We start from the raw sequence: 23,273 nt of genomic DNA, 5'->3' as shown, positions 1-23,273 counted from the left end.
TCCTGATCCTTATCCACAATCTTTTGCCATTTTTCTAGGGACACCAAATAAACACAGAGGCCGTTTCTGCACGGCCTTTTTATGGCGCCCTGGGGACGGGAAAAACGCCGTCCCCAGGGAGCCATTCGCACAGGCGGTGCTGCTGCAACGCAGCAGCGCCGACCTGACTGCGCTCCCCCTCCCCCAGGGCGGCGTCAGGCCGCCCTAAAAAACAACCCTTTAAAGGGTTGTTTTTGCCGCAACAGCGTGTTCCCGGCGGCGCAGTGCGAACAGCACCGCGGGGAACACGCTGTTTCCCCTTCACTCTCCCACTTACCTCGTCCCTGTCGTCCTGCTGGCCTCCTAAGTCCCTCCCTCGCTGTCCTCCGACCCCTGGTCGGAGGGCAGTGTGGGCGGGGCTTAGGAGGCCAGTGCAGGACTGACCTACAGGGACGAGGTAAGTGGGAGAGGGAAGGGGGAAGAGGCGGCTCTGTGCAGAGCCGCCTCTCCTGCGGCGGCCTCTGCTGGGCCCGCTCGCCCGCTTGCGTGCGAACGGGCCTCCACCCCCACGCCAGCAAAATTCTTGCCGGCGTGGGGGCGCTTCGAGGCCATGCGGAAACGGCCTACAGCAGTTTTTTGGGAGCAAAATGTGTTTGGGATGCCTGAATAGGATTTTTTTTTTTTGCTTTCAAGTCACAGCTGACTTATGGTGACCCCACAGGGTTTCCAAAGCAAGAGACGTTCAGAGGTGGTTTGCCATTGCCTGCCTCCGCATTACGCCCCTGGTTCTCTTCGGAGGTCTTCCATCCAAATACTTGCCATGGTCAAGGCTGAGAGTGTGTGACTGGCCCAAGGTCACCCAGCAAGTTTCCCTGGCAGAATGGGGATTCGAACCTGAGTTCCCCAGATCCTAATTCGACACCTTAACCTCTAGATCGCACTGACCCTTGAACGCTTGGTTTTAATGGCTACTTTATTGTTGGTTTTAAATTGTAGCTGGCATAAAACATTATTTTAACTGTTTGTTTTAATGTCTTCTGCATCAGGAATTTAATAAACACTATAAACATACAACATTTTGCGGGGAGGAATCTTGGGAGGTTGCACACTCTTCCGTTAAACTGGGAAGGCAAACAGAAGCACAGCTGGTCTGGCTGCAGAAACTTGTAACATTGGGCTGTAAAGAACATTTCCAGTGCCAGGTTGGGAACTACCTGGAGATTTTGGAAGTGGAGCCTGAAGAGGGCAGGGGTTGGGGGAAGGGGGAGACTTCAATGGGATATATTGCCATAGAGTCTACCTTCCAAAGAAGCCATTCTCTCCAGGTGGACTAATCTCTATTGGCTGGAGATCAGTTGTAATCCTAGATCTCCAGCCATTACCTGGAGATTGGAAACCCTAGCTGTAAACAGGAAAGGAAATGTACTATTGAATTTAGAGTAATGTCTGTTTTAATATTCCTTTAAAGGGGTGTGCACCTTGTGCCCATTTTAGTGACCCCCACAAGCAATTTTGCTATTTAAAGCAGAAAATCCAAATGATCTCCTCTGGGGTAAGACAATGCACTAACTTGCATAGGAGCAGCAGTGGCGTAGGAGGTTAAGAGCTCGTGTATCTAATCTGGAGGAACCGGGTTTGATTCCCAGCTCTGCCGCCTGAGCTGTGGAGGCTTATCTGGGGAATTCAGGTTAGACTGTGCACTCCCACACACGCCAGCTGGGTGACCTTGGGCTAGTCACAGCTTCTCAGAGCTCTCTCAGCCCCACCCACCTCGCAGGGTGTTTGTTGTGAGGGGGGATGGGCAAGGAGATTGTAAGCCCCTTTGAGTCTCCTGCAGGAGAGAAAGGGGGGATATAAATCCAAACTCTTCTTCTTCTTCTTTACAGTGCAATTGCACACAGATTTATTTGGTTATTTATTTCACATGTACCCTGCCTTTCTGCCCAGTGGGGATGCAAAAGTGGCTGACAACATCCTCACAATAGCCCCGTGTTGTAGATTAAGCTGGCCCAGCAAACTTCCATGGTGGAGCGCAGATCTGGGTCTCCCAGATTCTAGCCTGACACGCTAACTGCTAAACCACACTGCCTCTCCATTCTATTCGTTTGCCCCATTGATCTTGCCACCTTTTCTTTAAAAATACTTTATTGTTTAAAAGATTAAAAGGTTACAGAAAATAAGAGGGGAAATATACATACAAGAACACAATGATATAGCACAGTAATGAATTATTTTCTTAATAGTATTTATTCTACCACTAGAGAAAAGAAAACAAACTCATGGTTAAGGCTTTCTAATACCTATTTCAATACTGTACTAGAGGCCTTCTTCAAACTCTATGTTATAATACATTTCTAACATGCATATCTCAACATTTTCTGTAACTCAGTGGTTCTCAACCCTCTTAATGCCGCGACCCTTTAATACAGTTCCTCATGTTGTGGTGACCCCCAACTTTAACATCTATCCATTTAACAGATGGAGAACACTGATGCAGAGAGTCTTAGGCGACCCCTGTGAAAGGGTCGTTGGACCCCCAAAGGGGTCGCGACCTACAGGTTGAGACCCACTGCTCTAACTGATATTACTGATCTTGCCACGCTTGAATGGCACTACAAATTTGCCATCTGCAGTGGCTGTCCCTCTCTATTTCATGGCTTTGGAGCAGCTGCATTGAACCCAGTACTAAAAATCTCCAGTTCATTTAACATCAGCTATTTAACCCCCAAGTATCCCCAAGCTTTAGGAAAGTATGGCAGCAAACAGCAGCTCAATGTGGGGGGGGGGGGGACCCTAGGGGAGATTGAGAGTTCCTGAGCAAAGTAGAAGCCAGGTAATAACTCATCTGCCATTCCCTTGACAACCAGAGCTTTCTTGTTCCTTGGTTCCTCTCCTACTGCAGCTTCTAGGAAAGGAACAGAGATGTGCTCCTGGACCCTGTTTTCAAGCTGGCACTTAAGAGTACTGGTGCAATACTTGGCTTCTCAGTCGCATCACCACTGCAGGCAGTGAAGTGGCTCCTTGCTCTTAGCTCTGCAGAGTGTTTAGATGCTGGCAGAGATGATTGCCTGCAGTGTTACAAAAGAGCAGACGGTTCCCAGTAATAATTACATCTTGCTGCAGGGTGCAGGAGAGAACGACTTGAACAAGCTATGCTTGACAGAGAGGATTTAGTAATGCTTGAACCCAGAAGACAGGAGGAAGGTCACTTGCCTAGAAGGAGCAAACAGAACACGCGTGAATTCTGCCTTATGCTGAGTTAGACCATGGGTCTATTAAGGTCAAATCATGTGCTCAGACCGGCAGCCGCTCTCTAAGATCCTAGGCAGAGATCTGGGCTAGTCTCATCTTGTCAGATCTTGGAAGTTAAGCAGGGTTGGTCCTGGGTTGAACATGGAAGGGAGACTACCATTGAAGTCCAGGATTACTATGCAGAGCTAGGCAATGGCAAACTACCTCTGTTCGCCTCGCTTGCCTTAAAAACCCCTATGTGTTTGCCATAGCAGGAATTTGACAGTGCATTCCACCACAATTCACCCAGTTACCCTGACCTGGATTGCCCATACTGATCTAAGCTAAGGAAGGTCAGCCCTGGTTAGTACTTGGATGGAAGACCATTAAGGCGGTCCAGAGTCAATATGCAGAGGCAGGTAATGGCAAACCACCTCTAAGTGTCTCTTTGCCTTGAAAACAGTACAGGGGCACTATAAATTTGGTGGCACTTTTTACCCCCATTCTGGCTTCAACTTAGTTGGCCCAGGCTAGCCTGATCCTGTCAGATCTCGGAAGCTAAGCAAGGACAGCCCTGGTTAGAACTGGGATGGGAGATAGGGCTGCCAACTTCCAGGTGACAACTGGAGATCTCCTGCTATTACAATTGATCTGCAGGCAACAGAGACCAGATCACCTGGAGAAAATGGCCACTCTGGAAGGAAGACTCTGTGGTATTATACCCCCAAACCCCACCCTCCTCAGACTCCATCCCCAAAATCTCCAGGTAGTTCCCAACCTGGAGCTGGCAACCCTAAAGGGAGACCACCAAGGAAGTCAAGAGTTGCTACATACCTCTGTTGATTTCGCTTGTTTTGAAAACCCTGCAGGGTTGCTGTAAATGATGGCATTTTCTACTGTTGGCTGTTACTGTTGGGTCATATGTGCACTTGATGAGTGCTATTCTTCCCTAGGATGCAGGAAATTTGTCCAGTCACACAGTGTGTAACAGACTTCCTTCTGTGATACACCTCTGAAGATGCCAGCCACAGATGCAGGTGAAACGTTAGGAACAAGATCCACCAGACCACGGCCACATAGCCCGGAAAACCCACCACAACCAGTTGAATCCAGCCGTGAAAGCCTTCGACAAAATATGAAATTGCTTCAACAAATTAAGAAACCTTTAATTTAAATACAATAACTTTTTATAATTTAGAGATAAATAATAGTGAATATGTGTGTGTGTGTGTATGTATATATATATGTATATATGTGTATATATGTGTGTGTGTGTATATGTATATATGTATATGTGTGTGTGTATTATATGTGTGCGTGTGTGTGTATGTATATGTGAGTGTAGCACAACTCAATTGTGCAAACTCTTCAGTGCCTTTTAAGAAAAGCACTCAAAACACTAGCAGTGCCCAGTAAATAAAGAAAAGCAAGAAAGTCCAAACAATTAATAATGCAGGGCTTCTTTATCCTATCAGTTCTTCTGCACAGGGTGTAGCTGCTGCAGGTCTTTCTTCAACTTGGCCCTTTAAAAAAAAAAGCAATTCCCTCAATTGAGCTGTGCAATTGAGCTACTATTGCAGGCCAGATCAACTCAGGAGCATAACATAATTAACAAACTAATACACCCTTCTGTTACATTGGGGAAATTCTAATATACTTTTCTCTCTTATAGGGCCCACCACATACCTGGGAAAAAAATAAGCAATTCCCTCAATTGAGCTGTGGGCCTTCCTCCTTCTATTGCTGGCCATCAAGAGTGGGGCCTTTGCAGTTGGTAATATGTAAGCAATCTTACCAATTGCACATGCTCATTGAGCTTTTATCCCCTGGGCCCCTAAGATCCAACCAAAACACAAATAGTGAAATAGCATAGGTTATATTACATTGGTTTTACTCCAGTTTAACCCTCACAGCTTCCCTCGTAGCAGTATGAACTAAAATTATTTTCCCCACTTTCCTAACACAAAACCTCAGTTCCTGTGGCCTTCTTAAACCAGTTTGTGGTGTACATGTGCCATCAGGAGTAAGGAGATTGGGTTACCAACTCTTGATTGAAAAATTCCTGGAGATTTGGGGGTGGAGCCAGGGTTTGGGAAGGGGGGGGGTCCTCATCTTAAGTTTAATGCAGTAGAATCCACCAGGGAAACTGATCTCTATAGATTGGAAAACAGTTGTAATTCCGGGAGACTTCCAGGCCCCTCCTGGAGGTTGGCAATTGATAGGAAAAGCGTCCATTTAGTATGAAACCCCAAACTGGTGTCAGATTCAGGTTGGGAAATACCTTAAGATTTGGAGTGTGGAGTCTGAAGAGGGAGGGGTTTGGGGAGGGACTTCAATGGAGTATAATACCATAGAGTCCACTTTCCAAAGGAAACATTCTCTTCAGGTGAACTGATCTGTCTCTTAGAGATCAACCACCACCTGAAAGTTAGCAACCCTAGGCAATACCCGATCCCAAAGACAAGAAGATTCCTCCTTCGGAATAGGGGTGCCTGCTGCGGTTCAGAAAATACCTGGATATTTTGGGAGTGGAGGCTGAGGAGGGCGGGATTTGGGGAGGGACTTCAATGGGGTGTATAATGCCATAGAGTCTAATTTGCAAATAGCCATTTTCTGCAGGTGAACGGATCCCCGTCTCCTGGAGATCCATTGTAACAGCGGGCTATGTCCAGGCACCATCTGGAGGTTGGCAACCCGAAAAACTCCATATCCTCTGCTAGAGCTACTTCTGGGACCTTCCCGCCGTGACGTCATAATTGCCAACTCGCCTGCACTCCCACGCCCCTACGGCCTCGCCCCGCCCTACCATTCATACCTCGAGCTCCTTCCTCCAGTCCATTCACCTCGCCCGCAGGAAACCACGCCCCCTCCGGCATCGAATTGGCTTTCCCCGCCAGCGGGCCTCTGCGGATCTCGAGGGAAGAAGCCAATGAGGCGAGGATGGGGCGGAGCGACGGCAGAACAGCCCGGATGTGAGCTGAGTGGCAGGCGGCTGAGCAGCCAGGAGGAAGAAGTGGACCAGAGGCTGGAGGAGGGCAAGACGGTGGAAGAGGGAGGGGCCCATGGAGGGAGAGCAAGGCCCTCTCGGGGTAAGGACCCCCCCGCCCGGGGTTTTAAGGGTGGAGGGGAATCGAGGGGAGCAGCGGTGGGAGAGGTCGGGATCCTCAGGGATGAATTTCTAGGCTGGGAGGTGTGACTCCAGTTGCTGGGGTTGGAACGATTCATCTGGGCTAGTCAAAAGGGTTGGATCCATTTGGGCGGAGGTAGGTTCTTCTGCAATTGGGTTGGGGGTGCTATAGGGCTTAGAACTTGAATCCTTGGAGCTTGCTTGTTGTCCTCTAGCCAATTGCTGCTTATTGCCCTAACCTGCCTCGCAGGGTTGTGAGCATAAAGTGAGAGGAGGAGGAACCAGGTACAGCACCTGGGGCTTCTTGGGGGAAGGGCAGGATAAATATGTGCTAGGTCGAATCTCTGTTCTTGAGGGCTGGCATTGAAAACCCATTATTACAGCCAGAGCCTCACTTTTCCTGGATTGGAAAGGCTTGAGTAGAGTGTTGGGGCATGGATCTGAATGTTTACTTAATTTCAGCAGGCCACGCCCCCAAAGAACTTCAGGTTGCATTTTAGCACCACTGTCCTTGGGAGGCTGAGAGATCTGCCCAAAACTAATTTTGGGGGCTTCTTTGGAAGGTGTGGAGATGGGCCTGAAACTGTTTTCATGTCCACGATTTGTATTTGAGTCACAGATTGGCCTGGATATCTGGGCTTTTTTCAATCTTAAAAAGTATTCCAGGATGGAGAAAGTGAGACCCCTTTTCCCCCTTTGCTTGAAATATATTTCATAGGAACATCAAAAGAGCCCTAACCCAGTGGTCCATCTAGTCCAGCATCCTGTTTCACACCGTGGCCACCGTTTGTGGCATGTGTCCAGCTAACGCGTAGAGGCCCAAGCCTCCCCTGATGTTGCCTTGTAGCACTGGGATTTAGAGGATAACTGTCTATGAATGTGGAGGTTCTCTATAGTCTTTATGACTAGTAGCTATATTGCTGAACTTCTCCTCTGTCAATCTCTCTCTTAATGGCCATAACTATTTCCACTGGCAGTGAATTCCAGTTCAGCTACATGTAGCATTATATGGTGTAAGCAAAAGAACGATTGGCAGAAGGGGAATGTCCCAGGTCTAGGCAGTGATGTGGGAGAGGAGTTGTAAGATTATATATAACACTTCATATCTGGGTAGATTTCCTTTAATCAAATTGCGGGAACTGAAGAATAGACTTGTGTGAACTGTTGAAAAGGTCAGCCGCAATGACTAGTGTGTTAAGGTGAGTAGAGTCCTGAGTCTGAATCCCTGCTCCGCCGTGAAGCAAATAACTTTGGGTAAGAGGTTGTCAGAAGGCTGTAGTGTGCAGATAATGGAACAGCCCGATCTGCAGGGAGAATTACAAATGTGTTGGTTAAAATGCTGATGAGGATTATCTGGCTGGGTCCCAAGGGAGACACAAAGTATAAGAATGCTGTCTTGCTGTACAAGTGGTAAAGCAAAGGTAAAGCAAGGCTGAGTGGTAAAGCAAAGACTGAATTCTTACACCTGCTTACCTGGAAGTAATCCCCAATTGCATACAGAGTAACTCACTTTTGCATAAACATCCATAGGATTGTATTGCAAGTTTAAGGAGGGTTTTGTTTCACCAGCTGTTAATGTTGCTGGTGTGGATCGAGGGCAAGGTGACTTTGCTTGAATCTGCGACTGGTGCAGTTGGGATTAAACAGAGTGCGAGATGGAATTCCGTGACTCCAGTACCCCCACTTCTGACTTTCTTTCAGACTGTATCTTCAGTCTGTTGGGTTTAAACCTAGTTTCAGAATGTGCATCAGATGAAACATGAGCGAAGTTCATCTCTGAGCAGTTTCCTGTCACCATAACCATCGTTGTACAAGCAGTATTGCTAGATGTGACACAATCCTTGTGCAGTTGCGAGAGCATACTATGTCCTACTTGGAAAAAATGTGTAATTGGTCAGTCCAAGAGCCTGTGCAAATGTGTGTGTTGACTCGTGATATTAGCACAGTGACTTTGAAGCTTCGTGTGGGTCTTTGGCAAGAAATCTGTGGGTTTTCTGCGTACCGTTCCTCAATGTGGCCCTTGCCCCATGATTCCGGAAAGTGGACAAGGCCCTTTCACAGTGGGGCTTGTTAGTTGGGAGGTGGTTCCAAACCTGAAACTGCTGCCACCAGGGGAAGGGGAAGCCGTGAGCCTCCCTGAAACTGCTGCCACCAGGGGAAGGGGAAGCCGTGAGCCTCCCTGAAACTGCTGCCACCAGGGGAAGGGGAAGCCGTGAGCCTCCCTGAAACTGCTGCCACCAGGGGAAGGGGAAGCCGTGAGCCTCCCTGAAACTGCTGCCACCAGGGGAAGGGGAAACCGTGAGCCTCCCTGAAACTGCTGCCACCAGGGGAAGGGGAAGCCGTGAGCCTCCCTGAAACTGCTGCCACCAGGGGAAGGGGAAGCCGTGAGCCACCCTGAAATGTAGCTTTTGTGCCAAGGGTAGAAGTGAATGTGGTTCTTGTGTTTGGTCGAAATGGCAAGTGGTGCTCCACGAGCCACACAATGTGTGCTGCTGGTTTAGACCAACAATGCTGCTGGTATTATGGGTCACTTGAAAAAGACAATAATCCTAGGAAATTTTGGCTCAATCAAGGAAGACACGGCCCTCAGTCTGCAAGACCTGACCAAGGGAGTCAACAGGTCATTAATTCACAGGGTCACGGTAGGTCAGAAGTGTCTTGATGGTACTTAGCACATTTATTTATTTATTTATTTATTTTTCAATTTATTATACCGCCCCATCCCCGTAGGGCTCTGGGCAGTGTACCGTACAATGCACATATACAAGTAAGAATAATTAAAACCATTAAAAGCAGCAATAAAATAACATGCATACCTTGTGCAAATGGCCAGCTGGATGCAATGGGGTATTCCACGTCCAACAGCTTGCTGTGTTTTTTAAAGCACTTCTGCTAATGTGACTTTTATGTAAATGGAAACAAATCAGAGGATACATGATGTTTTCTCTCCATTTTATAGCCACTCAAGGCACATGCTCAATGCAAAAAAAGAAAAGATTTTTTTTAAATGTGGGTTTCTCCCATAGGTAGATCCTTACCGCCATAATGGATGATTTAAACCTGCACTACAGATTTCTCAACTGGAGGAGGAGGATCCGGGAAATCAGAGAAGTGCGAGCTGTCCGGTACCAAGAGCGATTTAAACATATCCTTGTGGATGGAGACACATTAAGGTAACTTCTGGTCCCGGGGAAAGAAGCTTTGTCAAAAGCTGGAAATGGCTAGTGCCTATTTGTTCACTCTTTCTGATGGCAAAGAATAGTGAAACAGCCCCACCCCCCCACCCCCAATGCTTTGGTGGACTTCTGAGATATGCAGAAGAACTGTGGCATTGGATCAGCCACAATGACTAGTGTGTTTCAAAGCAGAGGATGGATATAAACCCAGGCCTACCCAGTCTAATACACAAACTGCAACAATATCTGGCTGTAATTTGTTTGGCCCCTAAAGCAGTGTTATTTTGCCACTTACGTATATCTCTGTAGTTCTAATACAGAAAGATATTTCTCACTGTTTTTATGTTAAGGGAACTTTAAAAATGTCATGTTCTAGAAACATTCCACGCTTGGGCTGCCTTCTTGATTTTTGCATACAATCTTTGAAGGGTTAATTTTGGGTGATAGATACACTTTGGACCTCTGAGTTGTTGCCCAGAAAACATCATAGCCCTCAAGAATGCAGAAGTTGACCATTTCTCATTTGCATTTGGGTGTTGGCTGACTTTAGTCTTGCTTTGTTTGGATTATTTAACCTTTAGCTCTCAGGAAGCAGCGTGGGACACAGCGATTTGCAAGCGTGTGACAGGAAGTAATGTGACCTCATGATTGCAGGACAGGAAAAGGTAGAGCTAGAGTTATGATATTACCCTTGTCAAAACTAGAGCTGTCGGCCACAGACAGAGTGAAGGGACAGGATACACAAGGGAGACATTTCAGGGTTGTGGGTCTCAGCAGCAATGGATCCCACACTGATGCCCAGTTCTTTCCTAAGCTACCTTTAGTTAATTCAGTATCACACAAAGACATATTTATCTCAGCAACACTGAGATGTTTCCCTGGCAGGAGGTGAGGCAGAATTTTAGGACTTGCTTACTTCTAAATAATTCTTGCCCCCTCTGGGGGAACTACTTCCTTTCTCTTCTGGGGCCTTCCTACCCTGTAGTAGCTATGAACCTTATCTTGTATCTTGTTGGCAGTTACCAAGGAAACTCCGGCGAAGTTGGCTGTTATGTTGCACCTCGTCCATTGACCAAAGACAACAATTATTTTGAGGTAAATTTGCTTGCCTTTCCCCTACTTATATGTCAGAACTGGTTTGGAGTATTAGTAGTTTTTAATAGTTTCATCAACTCCTAAGCACCCTTAAAACACATTCTAACTCCTCTTGTTTCCTAACCTGGAAGTTAATCTTGGTGCTAAATTCTGTGTAATGTCAAGTCCTGCATAGTACTGGGGGTTCCTCCCTCCATAATACTGGGGGCTGCTTCCTCCCCACGGCCACCCTAGCCTGACCTTTGGGAGCTACAGTTTTAAAGCATTCACTATTATTTATTAATGAAATTTGTTATAACCGCCCACCCCTGAAGGGCTCTGGGCAGTGCACAATCTAAAACATCAGATAAAATACATCAAAAAAACACAAAAAATTAAAATACAGCATAAAAACCTAAATCAGCTATCAGATGGCGATCCATAACCAACACACACACACTTACTTATGTTCCATCTTTCCATCAAAATAAATTACTCAAGGAGCAAATATCAATCATTAACTCACTTCAGCATTTAAAATAAAATTTATATACAATTCACTGAAACAATAATTCAGGAAAATGTTAGGTTATTGTTGGTTATAATGATATGTTTTATAACGTTCTGCTTACCGTTGTTTATAATGTTATACCTTGATGCTATGTGATGGGGCTATGTTTATTGATTCTGCTTGATGTTGTGTTTTGAGGTTGTAGTATGACGTTATAATTACTGATGTTGTTATGCTGTTGTGCACCACCCTGAGCCCTTCGAGGGAGGGCGGTATATAAATTAAACGTACGATACGATATAAACTCACATAAAATAAGGGAAGAGGCCAGTAGCAGTTATCTCATAGATTTATTATATAGATAGAATTACTCTATTTCAGTATTTCCCCCTCGCTCAGCAGGGGCGTAACGAGGCAGCCCTGGGCAAACTGTAGCCCTGGGCAAAACCCGAGTTGGATGCCCCCCCCCCCATGGGCGGCCACTCCACCACGACCAAATTTTTTTTGCACCAGGACATTGGTGCCTGCAGGGGGTGCATTTTTAGACATATCAGCACGATAATTTCAGCATATCATCAGGAGACTGTCCTTATGCTACTCCCCATGTTTGGTGAGGTTTGGTTCAGGGAGTCCAAAGTTATGGACTCCCAAAGGGGGTGCCCCATCCCCCATTGTTTCCAATGGGAGCTAATAGGAGATGGGGGCTACAGTTTTGAGGGTCCATAACTTTGGCCCCCCTGAACCAAACTGCACCAAACCTGGGGGGTATCATCAGGGCAGTCTCCTGATGAGACCCTGAACGTTTTGAGACTGTGCCTTTAGAAATGTGCCCCCCCAGCCAGCAACCCCCATGGACAGCAATACAGAAAACTCAATGCAGAACAAAGATTCTTGGGTAAATTTATGGGATGTTCCTGCAGGGGGCGTATTTTTGGATGTATTGGCACCAAAATTTCAGGGTATAATCTGGACACTTTCCTTATGGTGCCCCCAAATTTTGGTGCAGTTTGGTTTAGGGGGGCCAAAGTTATGGACCCTCAAAACTGTAGCCCCCATCTCCTATTAGCTCCCATTGGAATCAATGGGAGATAGGGGCACCCCCTTTGGGAGTCCATAACTTTGGACTCCCTGAACCAAACCTCACCAAACCTGGGGGGTAGCATAAGGACAGTCTCCTGATGAGACCCTGAAATTTTGGTGCCGCTAGCCTAGAAACTGCGCCCCCTGCAGGCCAAAAATGGAAAACCACTAAAATACCCAAAAACGAACCCAGCATTTTGATGCCCCCCACAAGGTGATGCCCTGGGCAGCTGCCCACCTTGCCCAATGGGCATTACGCCAGTGTCGCTCAGTAAAAAATTTCGGAGGCATTCTTCATTGTCATGTCTTCTATGCATGTGCAGTTGCCATGTTTACCTTCAAAGAAGAACACTCAATGAACAGCAGTTCCCGGGAAATGTCTTGAGCCCAAAAGTTCATGACAGAGGCTGATATTGCACTTGGGGCTTCCTAGCTAACAGTTCAGTGGCTTAACTGCAGAGCATGGGAGAGCAAGCCACCTCCCCCTTCTCTGCCAGTACCCTCTGTTATTTGGTCTTCTGCCTGCTATGTAGGAATATTTTTTAAAAATAAAAAAGCCAACCGAATTACAGTGGACCCTCATTGTCATGTTGCCTAGGGCACCATACTTCCATCATGTGTGAGAATGCTGCACATTCATATCTCGGGATGTTAATTCTTCCCACTTGTTGTAGGTATCCATTGTGGACAGCGGTGTCCGAGGGACCATTGCGGTGGGCTTGGTGCCGCAGTACTATAGCCTGGACCATCAGCCCGGATGGCTACCGGATTCTGTTGCCTACCATGCCGATGATGGCAAGTGAGTTGATGGCGCGAGAGCGGTTTGGTGTAAACAGGTTTCTGTATGTGGGTGGCAGGAGATAGCACACCTTGTATGCATCTACATTCGTTAGACCTCACCTGGAGTACTGTGTACAGTTCTGGGCACCGCAATTCAAAAAGGATATTGACAACCTGGAACAGGTCCAGAGGAGGGCAACCAAAATGGCAAAAGGTCTGGAATCCATGCCCTACTTAGGGAGCTGGGTATGTTTAGTTTGGAGAAGAGAAGGTTAAGAGGTGACATGATAGCCATGTTTAGATATTTGAAAGGATGTCATGTTGGTGAGGGAGCAAGCTTGTTTTCTGCTGCTCCAGAGACTAGGAGTAATGGGTTCAAGGTGAAGGAAAAGAGATTCCACCTAAACATCAGGAGAAACGTCCTGACAGTGAGGGCTGTTCGATAGTGGAATGCACTACCTTGGAGTGTGGTGGAGTCTCCTTCTTTGGGGTTTTTTAAAGAGAGGCCATCTGTCAGGAGTGCTTTGATTATGTGTTCCTGCATTGCGGAGGGTTGGACTTGATGGCCCTTGGGGTCTCTTCCAATTCTATGATTCATCTGTGTTACCATATAGACATGCAGTGGGGAGCTGGTGATAACAGCAGATTCCTGGCACATGTGCACAGTGTAAAATATACACCACAACAACATCCACCCAGTCTTCTGTACACTTTTATTTCTTTTATAATTATTTCCTGTTGAACATTTCTCAAAGCAGAGGTGTCTGGGCTCAAATTCATTATGAGTCCTTTTAAAATATCTCTTTTTTAGAGGGGAAGGGGTGGCAGGAGGAAGATCAAAGCTGTGGTTATTCTGTACAGTGGGATTTTGTGCACAACCAGGAACTTCCTGTAAATATGCTAAAGCCCAGTACAACAGTCACTTCCTGGAGATTTCCCCCAAGTGCCTGGGGTGTTTTTTGGCTGCTGCTGCCATCTTAGTGTGGTACAAAATAGGAAAGGGAAAGGTGCACAATAAACAAAAGACTAATTTGCCCTGTGGAAAATCTATACGAAATATCCAGGTAAATACCAATCAGTTACGATGTAATGTACTATAAATTAACCAATAAGTCATTTACTTCAACCTAGTGTAATGGTGTTTAATTGTTGCAACTAAACCTTGCGCCCATCTTAGTTGAGGCAGACAGAGCAGAGTTCTAGCTACATTTGAGAGAAGCCCGAAGGAAAACTGCCAGGCAGGGCACAGTCTATCGCACTTCAGAAATGTCTTATACTAGGTTGGATCTACACATGCAAAAAAATTAGGTGCCAGAATACTGCAATATCAACATGGATTGTATCCCTTCAGAGAGCAGACTGGGAGAGTCTTGTGTTGTTGTTTGTTAATGTTTCCATCCATTAAGAATTTCCTGGCAATAGTACCTAGTAAACTTCCCTGATCTGGATGGCTCAGGCTAGGGCCAGCGGTGGCGAACCTTTGGCACTCCAGATGTTATGGACTACAATTCACATCAGCCCCTGCCAGCATGGCCAATTGACCATGCTGGCAGGGGCTGATGGGAATTGTAGTCCATAACATCTGGAGTGCCAAAGGTTCGTCAACACGGGACTAGGCTGACCTTGTCAGATTGGGGACGCTAAGCAGAGTCGATTCGATTTCGAATACCTTTAATGGCATATAAACCGCATATACATCACAAATTTAAAACAAGTTTTACAATTTCAAGCGCATTGAAATAACACCGTTTAAAAATTTAGCCACCGCTTCCAACAGATCAAGGTTGTGGCTATTTAAAAGATATATAACCTTCTGATCATCTGTTATGCCTTCACTTCCGTACAGGGAGGGGATTATATGCTTCTTCCTATCTTTCTCATAAAGGGAACAATTCAACAGCATATGAGATACTGTTTCCACAGAACCCATGCCACAGGGGCATTTCCTTTCTTTGTGTGGAATACCAAGATGACGTCCCTGGCTAAAGGAAGAGGGCAAAGCATTACACCTAGCTAAGGTGATTGCTCTGCGCCACCGGGCCTCAACCAGGAGGTAGAGGTACCGGGTCTAAGCAGAGTCAAGATTTAAGATCTGATGAAACTGGGTCATCTTGGGCCATCTAGGTCAGGGTGGGGTGGGGGGCAATGAAATAATTTATCTAGAGATCCATGAATTCTTGGGACTGCCCTTTCAAGGGGGAACATATTCAGGACTGGTTTGGTGAGATGGCTTTGGGTAGTGTATCAGCAAATTTTGTATCTGCCTTGCCTCCTGCCCAGGAACCAGATCAGCTGACGTTCCTTCCCTCCTTGCTTTGTCAGGTGTCTTTAGAGGTGAAGCGGCAATCCATTCATGCCAAGTGTGACTTCCTGAATCTTGTCAGAGTCTATCTTGTGCAGCGTGCCACCTTTCAATGTATCTGGGAACAGGAGGAAAGGAGAACTAGTTGTCAGAGGCAGTGAGAGGTGTTGGTGAATGAGTAGAGACAACAAGGGCCTCAAGCAGCACCCTTCACTGAGTCACCACTGTACTGGTGCCTTTTTTATTCTCTGTGTTTGTTGTTTTGCTTTTGTTGAGGGGTTTTGTTTGGCTCTTCTGCTTCGGTGAAGGAATACGTGTAGCCAGAGAAAGAGCCTTGAACTGCTTGTTTATCGGTTTCTTATAGAAAATTCTATAGCCTGGGTGCTGTGTGGTTTCCGGGCTGTATGGCCGTGTTCTAGCAGCATTCTCTCCTGACGTTTCGCCTGCATCTGTGGCTGGCATCTTCAGAGGATCTCGGCTCAAATTCATTATGAGTCCTTTTAAAATATCTCTTTTTTAGAGGGGAAGGGGTGGCAGGAGGAAGATCAAAGCTGTGGTTATCCCCCTTTCAAGGGGGAACAGATCCTCTGAAGAAGCCAGCCACAGATGCAGGCGAAACGTCAGGAGAGAATGCTGCTAGAACACGGCCATACAGCTCGGAAACCACACAGCACCCAAGTGATTCCGGTCGTGAAAGCCTTCGACAATAAATTCTATAGCTCCTTGCTTTCACCAGCCTTAATAATTTTAATCAGGCGTTTTGCCCGAAGCATGCAGATATTGACTAATGCAAGAATATCCCCTATCTGTGAAAGCTGTGTTTTTTTTTTAAAGATCCGCTATGCTTTCATCCCACCCAGGCTTTACAATGGCCGAGCCAAGGGCCGTCAGTTTGGGACGAAATGCAGCTCTGGAGACCGAATTGGCTGTGGAATTGAACCTGTGTCTTTCGAAGTCCAGACAGCCCAGATATTCTTCACCAAAAATGGCAAGAGGGTGAGTTATGGTTTGTCACAAGTCCAGAAACAGAAGATTGGGGAAATAGAAGATTGCAAGGGAGGGGAAAAGTTGCCTTTATTTTATTATTATTATTTTATTAGATTTTTATACCGCCCCATCCCCGAAGGGCTCTGGGCGGTGTACAACATTTAAAACAGTATAATTAAATAACATTTAAAAGCAGCGATAAAATCTCCCAATACGTTTACCAAATATAAGCCCAAGGTTCAAATTTAAGTTAAAATTCAAGATGTAGGGTGGCGTCCAGCGTTCCAATAATATAAAATCCCTCCCTCCCCACGATAAAGGGAGGCATGGCGAGTCTCAATGATGGATTAGCGGCCCAGATGTTAAGGGCCAAGGACGGGGCACTATTAGCGGCTGGATCCTCCAAAGGCCCGGCAGAACAGCTCCGTCTTACAGGCCCCGCAGAACTCCCCAAGGTCCCGCAGGGCCCGGATAGCTGGAGGAAGAGCGTTCCACCAGGCTGGGGCCAGGGCTGTAAAGGTCCTGGCCCGCGTGGAGGCCAGCCACATTGTCGAGGGGCCAGGGACCACCAGTAGATTGGCCTCCGCCGATCGGAGAGGCCGCGTAGGGACGTATGGGGTGATGCGGTCTCGAAGATAGCTGGTGCAGCTGCACATAATATGCAAGCTCCTAGCTGGGTGGTAAAATAAATCCTTCATAGAGCACTGACATGTTGTATGTATCTGCTAGTTTTCTACATGCAGAGCATTTTGTGGCAGTGCACTCTGCCAGTTCATTTGCATACCATGGTTCTTGCAGCATGACTCTTAGTGACTGCATGTCCCTGGTCTGTTCCTGGTATACAGACAGATATCTATAGAGACCATGGCTTTCTCCTGCAGGTGGGATCAACCATAATGCCACTCTCTCCAGAGGGACTCTTCCCAGCCGTGGGGATGCACTCACTGGGGGAAGAGGTCCGGCTCCACCTCCATGCAGAACTGGGCAACGAGGAGGAAGATGACAGCATCATGATGGTGGACAGCTACGAGGATGAATGGGGCCGGCTGCACGACGTGAAAGTCTGTGGCACAGTGAGTGAGCATCTCTTGGAGAGGTGGAGAGGATTGATGCTTTGAGGGATGTCTTTTGATAAAGACCCACCCAGAGCTCCCAACTTGTGCTCTCAGTTTCACCTTTTGGCATGCAACTTGGATGGTTGGGAAGCTTGTTTAGAAAACCAGATCCTCCATGAGGAGAAGGGCATGTAGCTTTGCAGAGTAGTGAAGATGCAGGAATAATAAGAAAGACACTCCTCTGGTTTTGGAGAGCTCAGCAGAGTCTTTCACCTGCTTTCAAGCCTGATTTGCAACTGTATATGTTTGCTGGCGAGGTTTAATGAAAGCTGAGATTCTCAGTGGATTTTGTACCCAGCAGTGTATCCTTCTGTTTTTTGCTATAAAGTTGTGGCAGATGCTTGACCCTGGATGTTGGTGGCTAGGAGAACTGGGGTTGGTAGCATGGGGACAAAGAGATGAAGAAGGTCAAGGTCAAGAGATATGTATGTGTATATTCCTGTAAGCAGAATAACAACAGAATGTAGCTTGTGTGCCACTTTAAATAAGAACAGTTATTTGTGTGCCATTTTAAATAAGAACAGTTATCTTGGTAAAGACCTCAGAAATCATAAACAAAAGAACTTTACTTATGCAGAGAGAAAAGAAACTATATATATAAACATAGTAACACTTATATGTTGATAGGTTTACAGATCATCATTTGATTACAATTTGGTTACCAATAACAAGTACAGTTTACAGTATTAAACTTTCAGTCAGAGGCTTTTACATAGCTTTAGTTAACAGAACGCTGAACAGCATCTTTCCTCAGTCAGAGTCACAGAGCTACAGTACCAACTGTCTCTTTTAGAATGTTCACTGAGCTCTCCCAGAATTCCATGCCTGCTGCATGCAAGGCTGTCAAATCCAACAGAAAGCACACTTTGGCACTCCTCTTGCACCAGGTCAGTGCCTCCCACCACCTCAGCCCCTTGAGGGCTAGCACCTTAAAAGTTCTTCTCCCTATAAAGAACAAAAAATGAATTCTTTAGGAGGCTAACAAAGGAGTTCTGTGCTGGAATCTGGTTTGTAGTGGTGCAGAAAGCCAGTGGTCTCCCTTGAGATGCTTTCCTTGCTCAATTATCAGAAATTGGCTGATGCCTTTTCTGGCCATCTGGGCCAGACTGATTCTCTGTGTTCTGCCAAAAGGTTTTGGTAAAGGGGACAGGAACCAGGGGAGGGGATTGGGCGGAAAGAAACATGTGGAGGTTGGAGGTGGTTCCCATTTTGTCCTTCCTACAGTGCCACAAAAGAGTTGTTTGACATCTGTCATGTGCACAGCATCTGAACACATATCTGCACATTATTTCCTCTTTCCCACCCTTTGCACCGTAGTGTAGTGGTTAAGAATGATGGAATCTAATCTGGTGAACCAGGTTTGTTTCCCCTCTCCTCCATATGCAGTCTGTTGGGCAACCTTGGGTCCGTTACGGTTCTCTTCAAACTCTTTCAGCGCTACCTACCTCACAAGGTGCCTGTGGTGGGGTGTGATGGGGGAGTGATAGCCACTTTGAGACTCCTTAAAGGTAGAGGAAAGGGGGAGTATAAAAACCAACTCTTCTCTTTTTTCCTCTTTTTCTTCATCTCCTAATTAAGACCACAAAGGGATTTTTGTTTGGGAGTATCAGATTTTCATCTTAGGGAACAGTACACTGAAGCCGTGATGCTGATGACCAGTGTGTATTGCCTCTTTTTTATTTTTATGTATCAAGGAGCTTCTAAGGGAAGGAGGTTGTTGAAAAAGCTGGGCAGGGAAAAATGGTATTTCCAATAACAGGTGTGTGATCAGTGAATGTTCTAGTCTTTGAAAAACAACAACAGCAGCAGCAGCAGCAACAACAGCTAAGAACTGGTGGGAACATTGTCCAGAGAAAGTAATGGAAAATGAGAAGGTCAAGATTCTGTGGGACTTTTGAATCCAAACGGACAAAGTGTTGAAACACAATACACCAAACGTCACCGTGATCGAGGATGAGAAAGTGACCATCATCGACATAGCAGTCCCCGGTGATAGCAGGGTCACTGAAAAAGAACACAAGGTCACTAGATACCGCAATTTGAAAATCGAGCTTCAGCGTCTATGGCACGACCCAACTGAGGTCGTCCCAGTGGTAATCGGCATGCTGGGCGCCATCCCAAAAACACTAGGGCAGCACTTCAAACATCTTCGAATTGACAAAATTAACATCTGTCAAATTCAGAAGGCAGCCTGCTGGGATCCGCACGAATACTGCGTCAATACATTACAACTCCCTAGGCCTCTGGGTGAGGCTTGAATTGTAATGAAGGCCAACAACCAGCTAAAGATCTGGCAGCTGTGAAATCTACAATGATAATAATAATAATAGTTTGAATTTATACCCCCTCTTTCTCTCCTGCAAGGAGACTCAGAGGGGCTTAGAAACTCCTTTCCCTTCCTCTCCCCACAACAGACACCTTGTGAGGTAGGTGGGGCTGAGAGAGTTCTAAAGAACTGTGACTAGCCCAAGGGCACCCAGCAGGAATGTAGGAATGGAGAATCAAATCCTGTTCTCCAGGTTAGAGTCCACCTGCTCTTAACCAAACTGGCTCTCATAAAAATGAGCTTGTTGGTTGCCTTGACCATTTGAATCATGTGTTGAAGCCATTGAAGAGCCAAGGTCAGTATAGACCTGTGGGATGACCCCTAAAAGAAAAGAGAGTATCGGAAGCAATCATGAATGCAGCTAGAAAAGGGAAACCACATAGTGTGAGATACTTTTTTGTTTCGCTTTTAATGTGATTTCTCAGCACATATCAGACTGACAAATGGTATAGGTATCCAGCTAGAACTGACCAGTCTATTGAAGGTAATGGAGGCTTTGCCTGGGGCATTGGTGTGCCCAGAGCTAGAAGGACAACAAATCAGCCTCCCACAGTGTCACAGGATCAGCACTGTGGTGTGCAGCACTGCCCTGAATCATCTGGGTTGGGTCTTCCCCCATTACTACTTCCAGCCTGCAGTTGTTGGCAGGGGCATCATGGCAAGCTGCAGTTCTAGGTTTATGAATTTTAATAGGTTTTATACATCTTAATAGGTTTTATTGTTATTGATTGTAATTATTTTTAGGCTATCAGATGTTATGACTTTTATTCTATGTTTGTTTGTTTGTTTGTTTATTTATTTATTTATTTATTTATTTATTTATTTATTTTATTTCTGAGGCTTTTATACCGCCCCATCCCCGAAGGGCTCTGGGCGGTGCACAACAAACAAAAGCAACAGTACAGAATAGTTAAAACATTAAAAGCAGCAGTAATTAATAATTATCAGGAAAATGAAATAAGAGTGGGTCCAACATCCTAATTTCAAAATTCCCTCCCCCCACCAGAGGGAGGCATGGGGGCCTCGGTAGATGACCAGTGACTCAGATGTCAGGGTCAAACGAGGACCAAACAAGGAGCCAAACAGGGGTGGCACCACATCAGCGGCTGGTACCTCCAAAGGCCCGGCGGAACAGCTCCGTCTTACAGGCCCTGCAGAACTCACCAAGGTCCCGCAGGGCCCGGACAGCCGGAGGGAGAGCGTTCCACCAGGCCGGGGCCTGTTCTGAAACTCTTGAGTGTAGGGCAGGATAAAAATATAAATAAATAGATCCAGCATGGGGAGGTTCCCTATGGATGGTTTGACACAAAATCGTTTGCACAGAATACCCCACACCCTTGAGCTAGCCTCAGGACTTTGTGGACTAGGATTTTCCTGCTTCCCACTGAAGCCCACTTTGCCCCACCCACTCAAATCTTGTTCATGGGTTCAGCAGACCCGCAGGAATGGTATTGGGGGTCAAGTGGAGGTCTGCATTGGAGAGGTGGGAATGAACAAAAACTGCTGCCTATATTTCCACAAATGGAAATGCCCTCCCATTGAAGAATCTGCGTGGTTGGTTATAGAATATTAAAGTGCCACCATGCTGGACAGAACAGGAAACCCATTAATTTAAACTTAATAAAATAAGATGACAGAGTAGGGGGGCCCTCTATCCATGCTTATCACAGTGGGTGTGCTAATTTAATATAATGCACAATTATAATACATAATTAAACCATGCATAATTTAATATAATGCATAATCAAACAGTATCCTGAGTTCTGCTGTTTTGTTCAGCAGTACTTCAATCCTTCTTCCAGTCTACTGAACGTTGTGTTCCAATTTAAGCAGCTGCTCCTCTGGCGGAGGAGACATTGCAATGGGTGGCTGGATTCTCAGGATGGAGGAAGATTTCAAGCATTCCTGAGCAGAGTAGTGGGATACAAGCCAAGGAAAAAAAGAAATCCTGTGCAGTTTTGGGTTAGTCCTCAAATATCTGGTCAAAGAAAGACACTGGAATATTTATAAACTGGTTTCCTCTTTACCTTTTTTTGCTTTCTAAACTGTATATGGTTTTTAAAAATTGTTTCACTTCAAGAGAGATTGGCGTTTTCCATTACTGATGTTAGGCAAAGCTTGCTGTAGGTATACGGTGTGTATGATTGATTTCTTCTGGTCAGAAATGGTCTCTTTCTCCGTCAGTCAATAACAAACTTTGGCTCATTCCGCACATGCAGAATAATGCACTTTGAAACTGCTTTCAGTGCTCTTTGAAGCTGTGCGGAATGGCAAAATCCACTTGCAAACAGTTGTGAAAGTGGTTTGAAAACGCATTATTTTGCGTGTGCGGAAGGGGCCTTAGGATCCTTTGTTTTAAGAGACAGGGAGGTGGTGGTAGGTATAGTTTTGTGGTGTTTTGCAAATCTGTGGCTTTCTGTGCTTGTTTTTTGGAGACCTCCAAAAACCCTCTACTGAGTGGTGGGAGACAGCCATTCTGTGGTTTCAGTGACCTTTATTAGGCATTTACAAAAAAGAAAGGTGAATCCAATAGTAAACTGGGTAAATAGTATAAACAACAGCCAGGGAGACCTAATCCAGATCACACAACAAAAATTTGGCTACAGCTTCAGTTATCTCAACCTTAGGGTTGTTAAGCAAAAAAAAAAATCATTTTTGCGTTAGTAGAAAGAGCCGAGAACCCAACCGAGGTTAAGGCAGAAAAATCAGGCCTAAAGTTATATTTGGGGCAAAAGAGCAAGATGTTTTCAAGGGAGTCAGTATAAGAGGGGCAGAAAGAACAATGGCGATCATACCGAGGGACGTTTGAAAACCGACCTTGAAGTAGTGGCGACGGAAAAGAATTACAGCTTGTTCTTGTGAATGCCCATCCAAGTTTATGATTAAGAAATTGGTCCAAATAATTAGCAGCGTATAACTTCCGGGGAATAATCCCAAAGTACAGAGGTGAACAAGAACTTTGTGCCTTGCTCAAAAGAGATTGATATTCATGCTCAATTAATTAATTTTTAATTGATGATAGATCTCAGTGGCAGTAAGCATGAGCAACGAGTCCCAGGAGAGGCCCAAGGAGAAAATCTTAGCTTCAATTAGAAGCCCCAGTCAGTAGTCTTAAGTTCACGCATCACGACCTCAATCAAACTATGTGAGTTGGAGTGGAAGCAGAGGCGCAAACAGAATTTGAAGGTGGCAACCAAAGCCCTAGTTTCTAAAAGGAGCTGCCCTGCCTCAAGGCAAAAGACAGCATAAGGGACACAGTGGGGAACTCCAAAGATGTTATACAAAAAGCTGGATTGTAACCGTTCAAGCGTGGATTTCCATGCATGAATCCATATAGGAACCCCATACATTAGATGTTGAACCACTTTTATGTCAGGGCCGCCAGAATAAACCTGCCGCCATTAAGGGTAAAAAAATTCAGAACAGCAGCAGCAACACTTTTACTATCCTTCAAAGCATTGTCTCTATGTTTGTACCAGTCAGGCTTGTGCTGGAAAACAAACCCTAAATATTTAAATAATCTAACTTGCTCAATATCTGAGCCCTGAATAGATCAATTCATGGGACTACAAACATTTGAGAATA

At 45.8% G+C, this 23,273-nt stretch overlaps 1 protein-coding gene across 1 annotated transcript; it reads left to right on the top strand.

Annotated features, from left to right (window-relative positions):
- The first annotated feature begins 6,168 nt into the window (after positions 1-6,168).
- On the top strand, positions 6,169-17,365 carry LOC125428018 (SPRY domain-containing protein 3-like). Its single transcript, XM_048487593.1, has 6 exons — positions 6,169-6,299; positions 9,368-9,510; positions 10,533-10,608; positions 12,853-12,977; positions 16,121-16,256; positions 17,129-17,365. Exons 1-6 carry the CDS (start codon positions 6,273-6,275, stop codon positions 17,363-17,365), a joined length of 744 nt encoding a protein of 247 aa, XP_048343550.1. The 5' UTR covers positions 6,169-6,272.
- Positions 17,366-23,273: the final 5,908 nt, after the last annotated feature.

The sequence above is a fragment of the Sphaerodactylus townsendi genome, linkage group LG03 (assembly GCF_021028975.2).
Source record: "Sphaerodactylus townsendi isolate TG3544 linkage group LG03, MPM_Stown_v2.3, whole genome shotgun sequence".
NCBI classification, from domain to species: Eukaryota; Metazoa; Chordata; class Lepidosauria; order Squamata; family Sphaerodactylidae; genus Sphaerodactylus; species Sphaerodactylus townsendi.
The sequence above is the reverse complement of the archived record's forward strand: the minus strand, read 5'-3'. Positions and strand labels throughout refer to the sequence as shown.

Coding starts and splice junctions, on each gene's coding strand:
- LOC125428018 (XM_048487593.1), top strand. CDS start 6,273: ATGGAGGGAGAGCAAGGCCCTCTCGGG. Junction 9,511..10,532: donor GTGGATGGAGACACATTAAG/GTAACTTCTGGT, acceptor TCTTGTTGGCAG/TTACCAAGGAAACTCCGGCG. Junction 16,257..17,128: donor TCACCAAAAATGGCAAGAGG/GTGAGTTATGGT, acceptor TTTCTCCTGCAG/GTGGGATCAACCATAATGCC.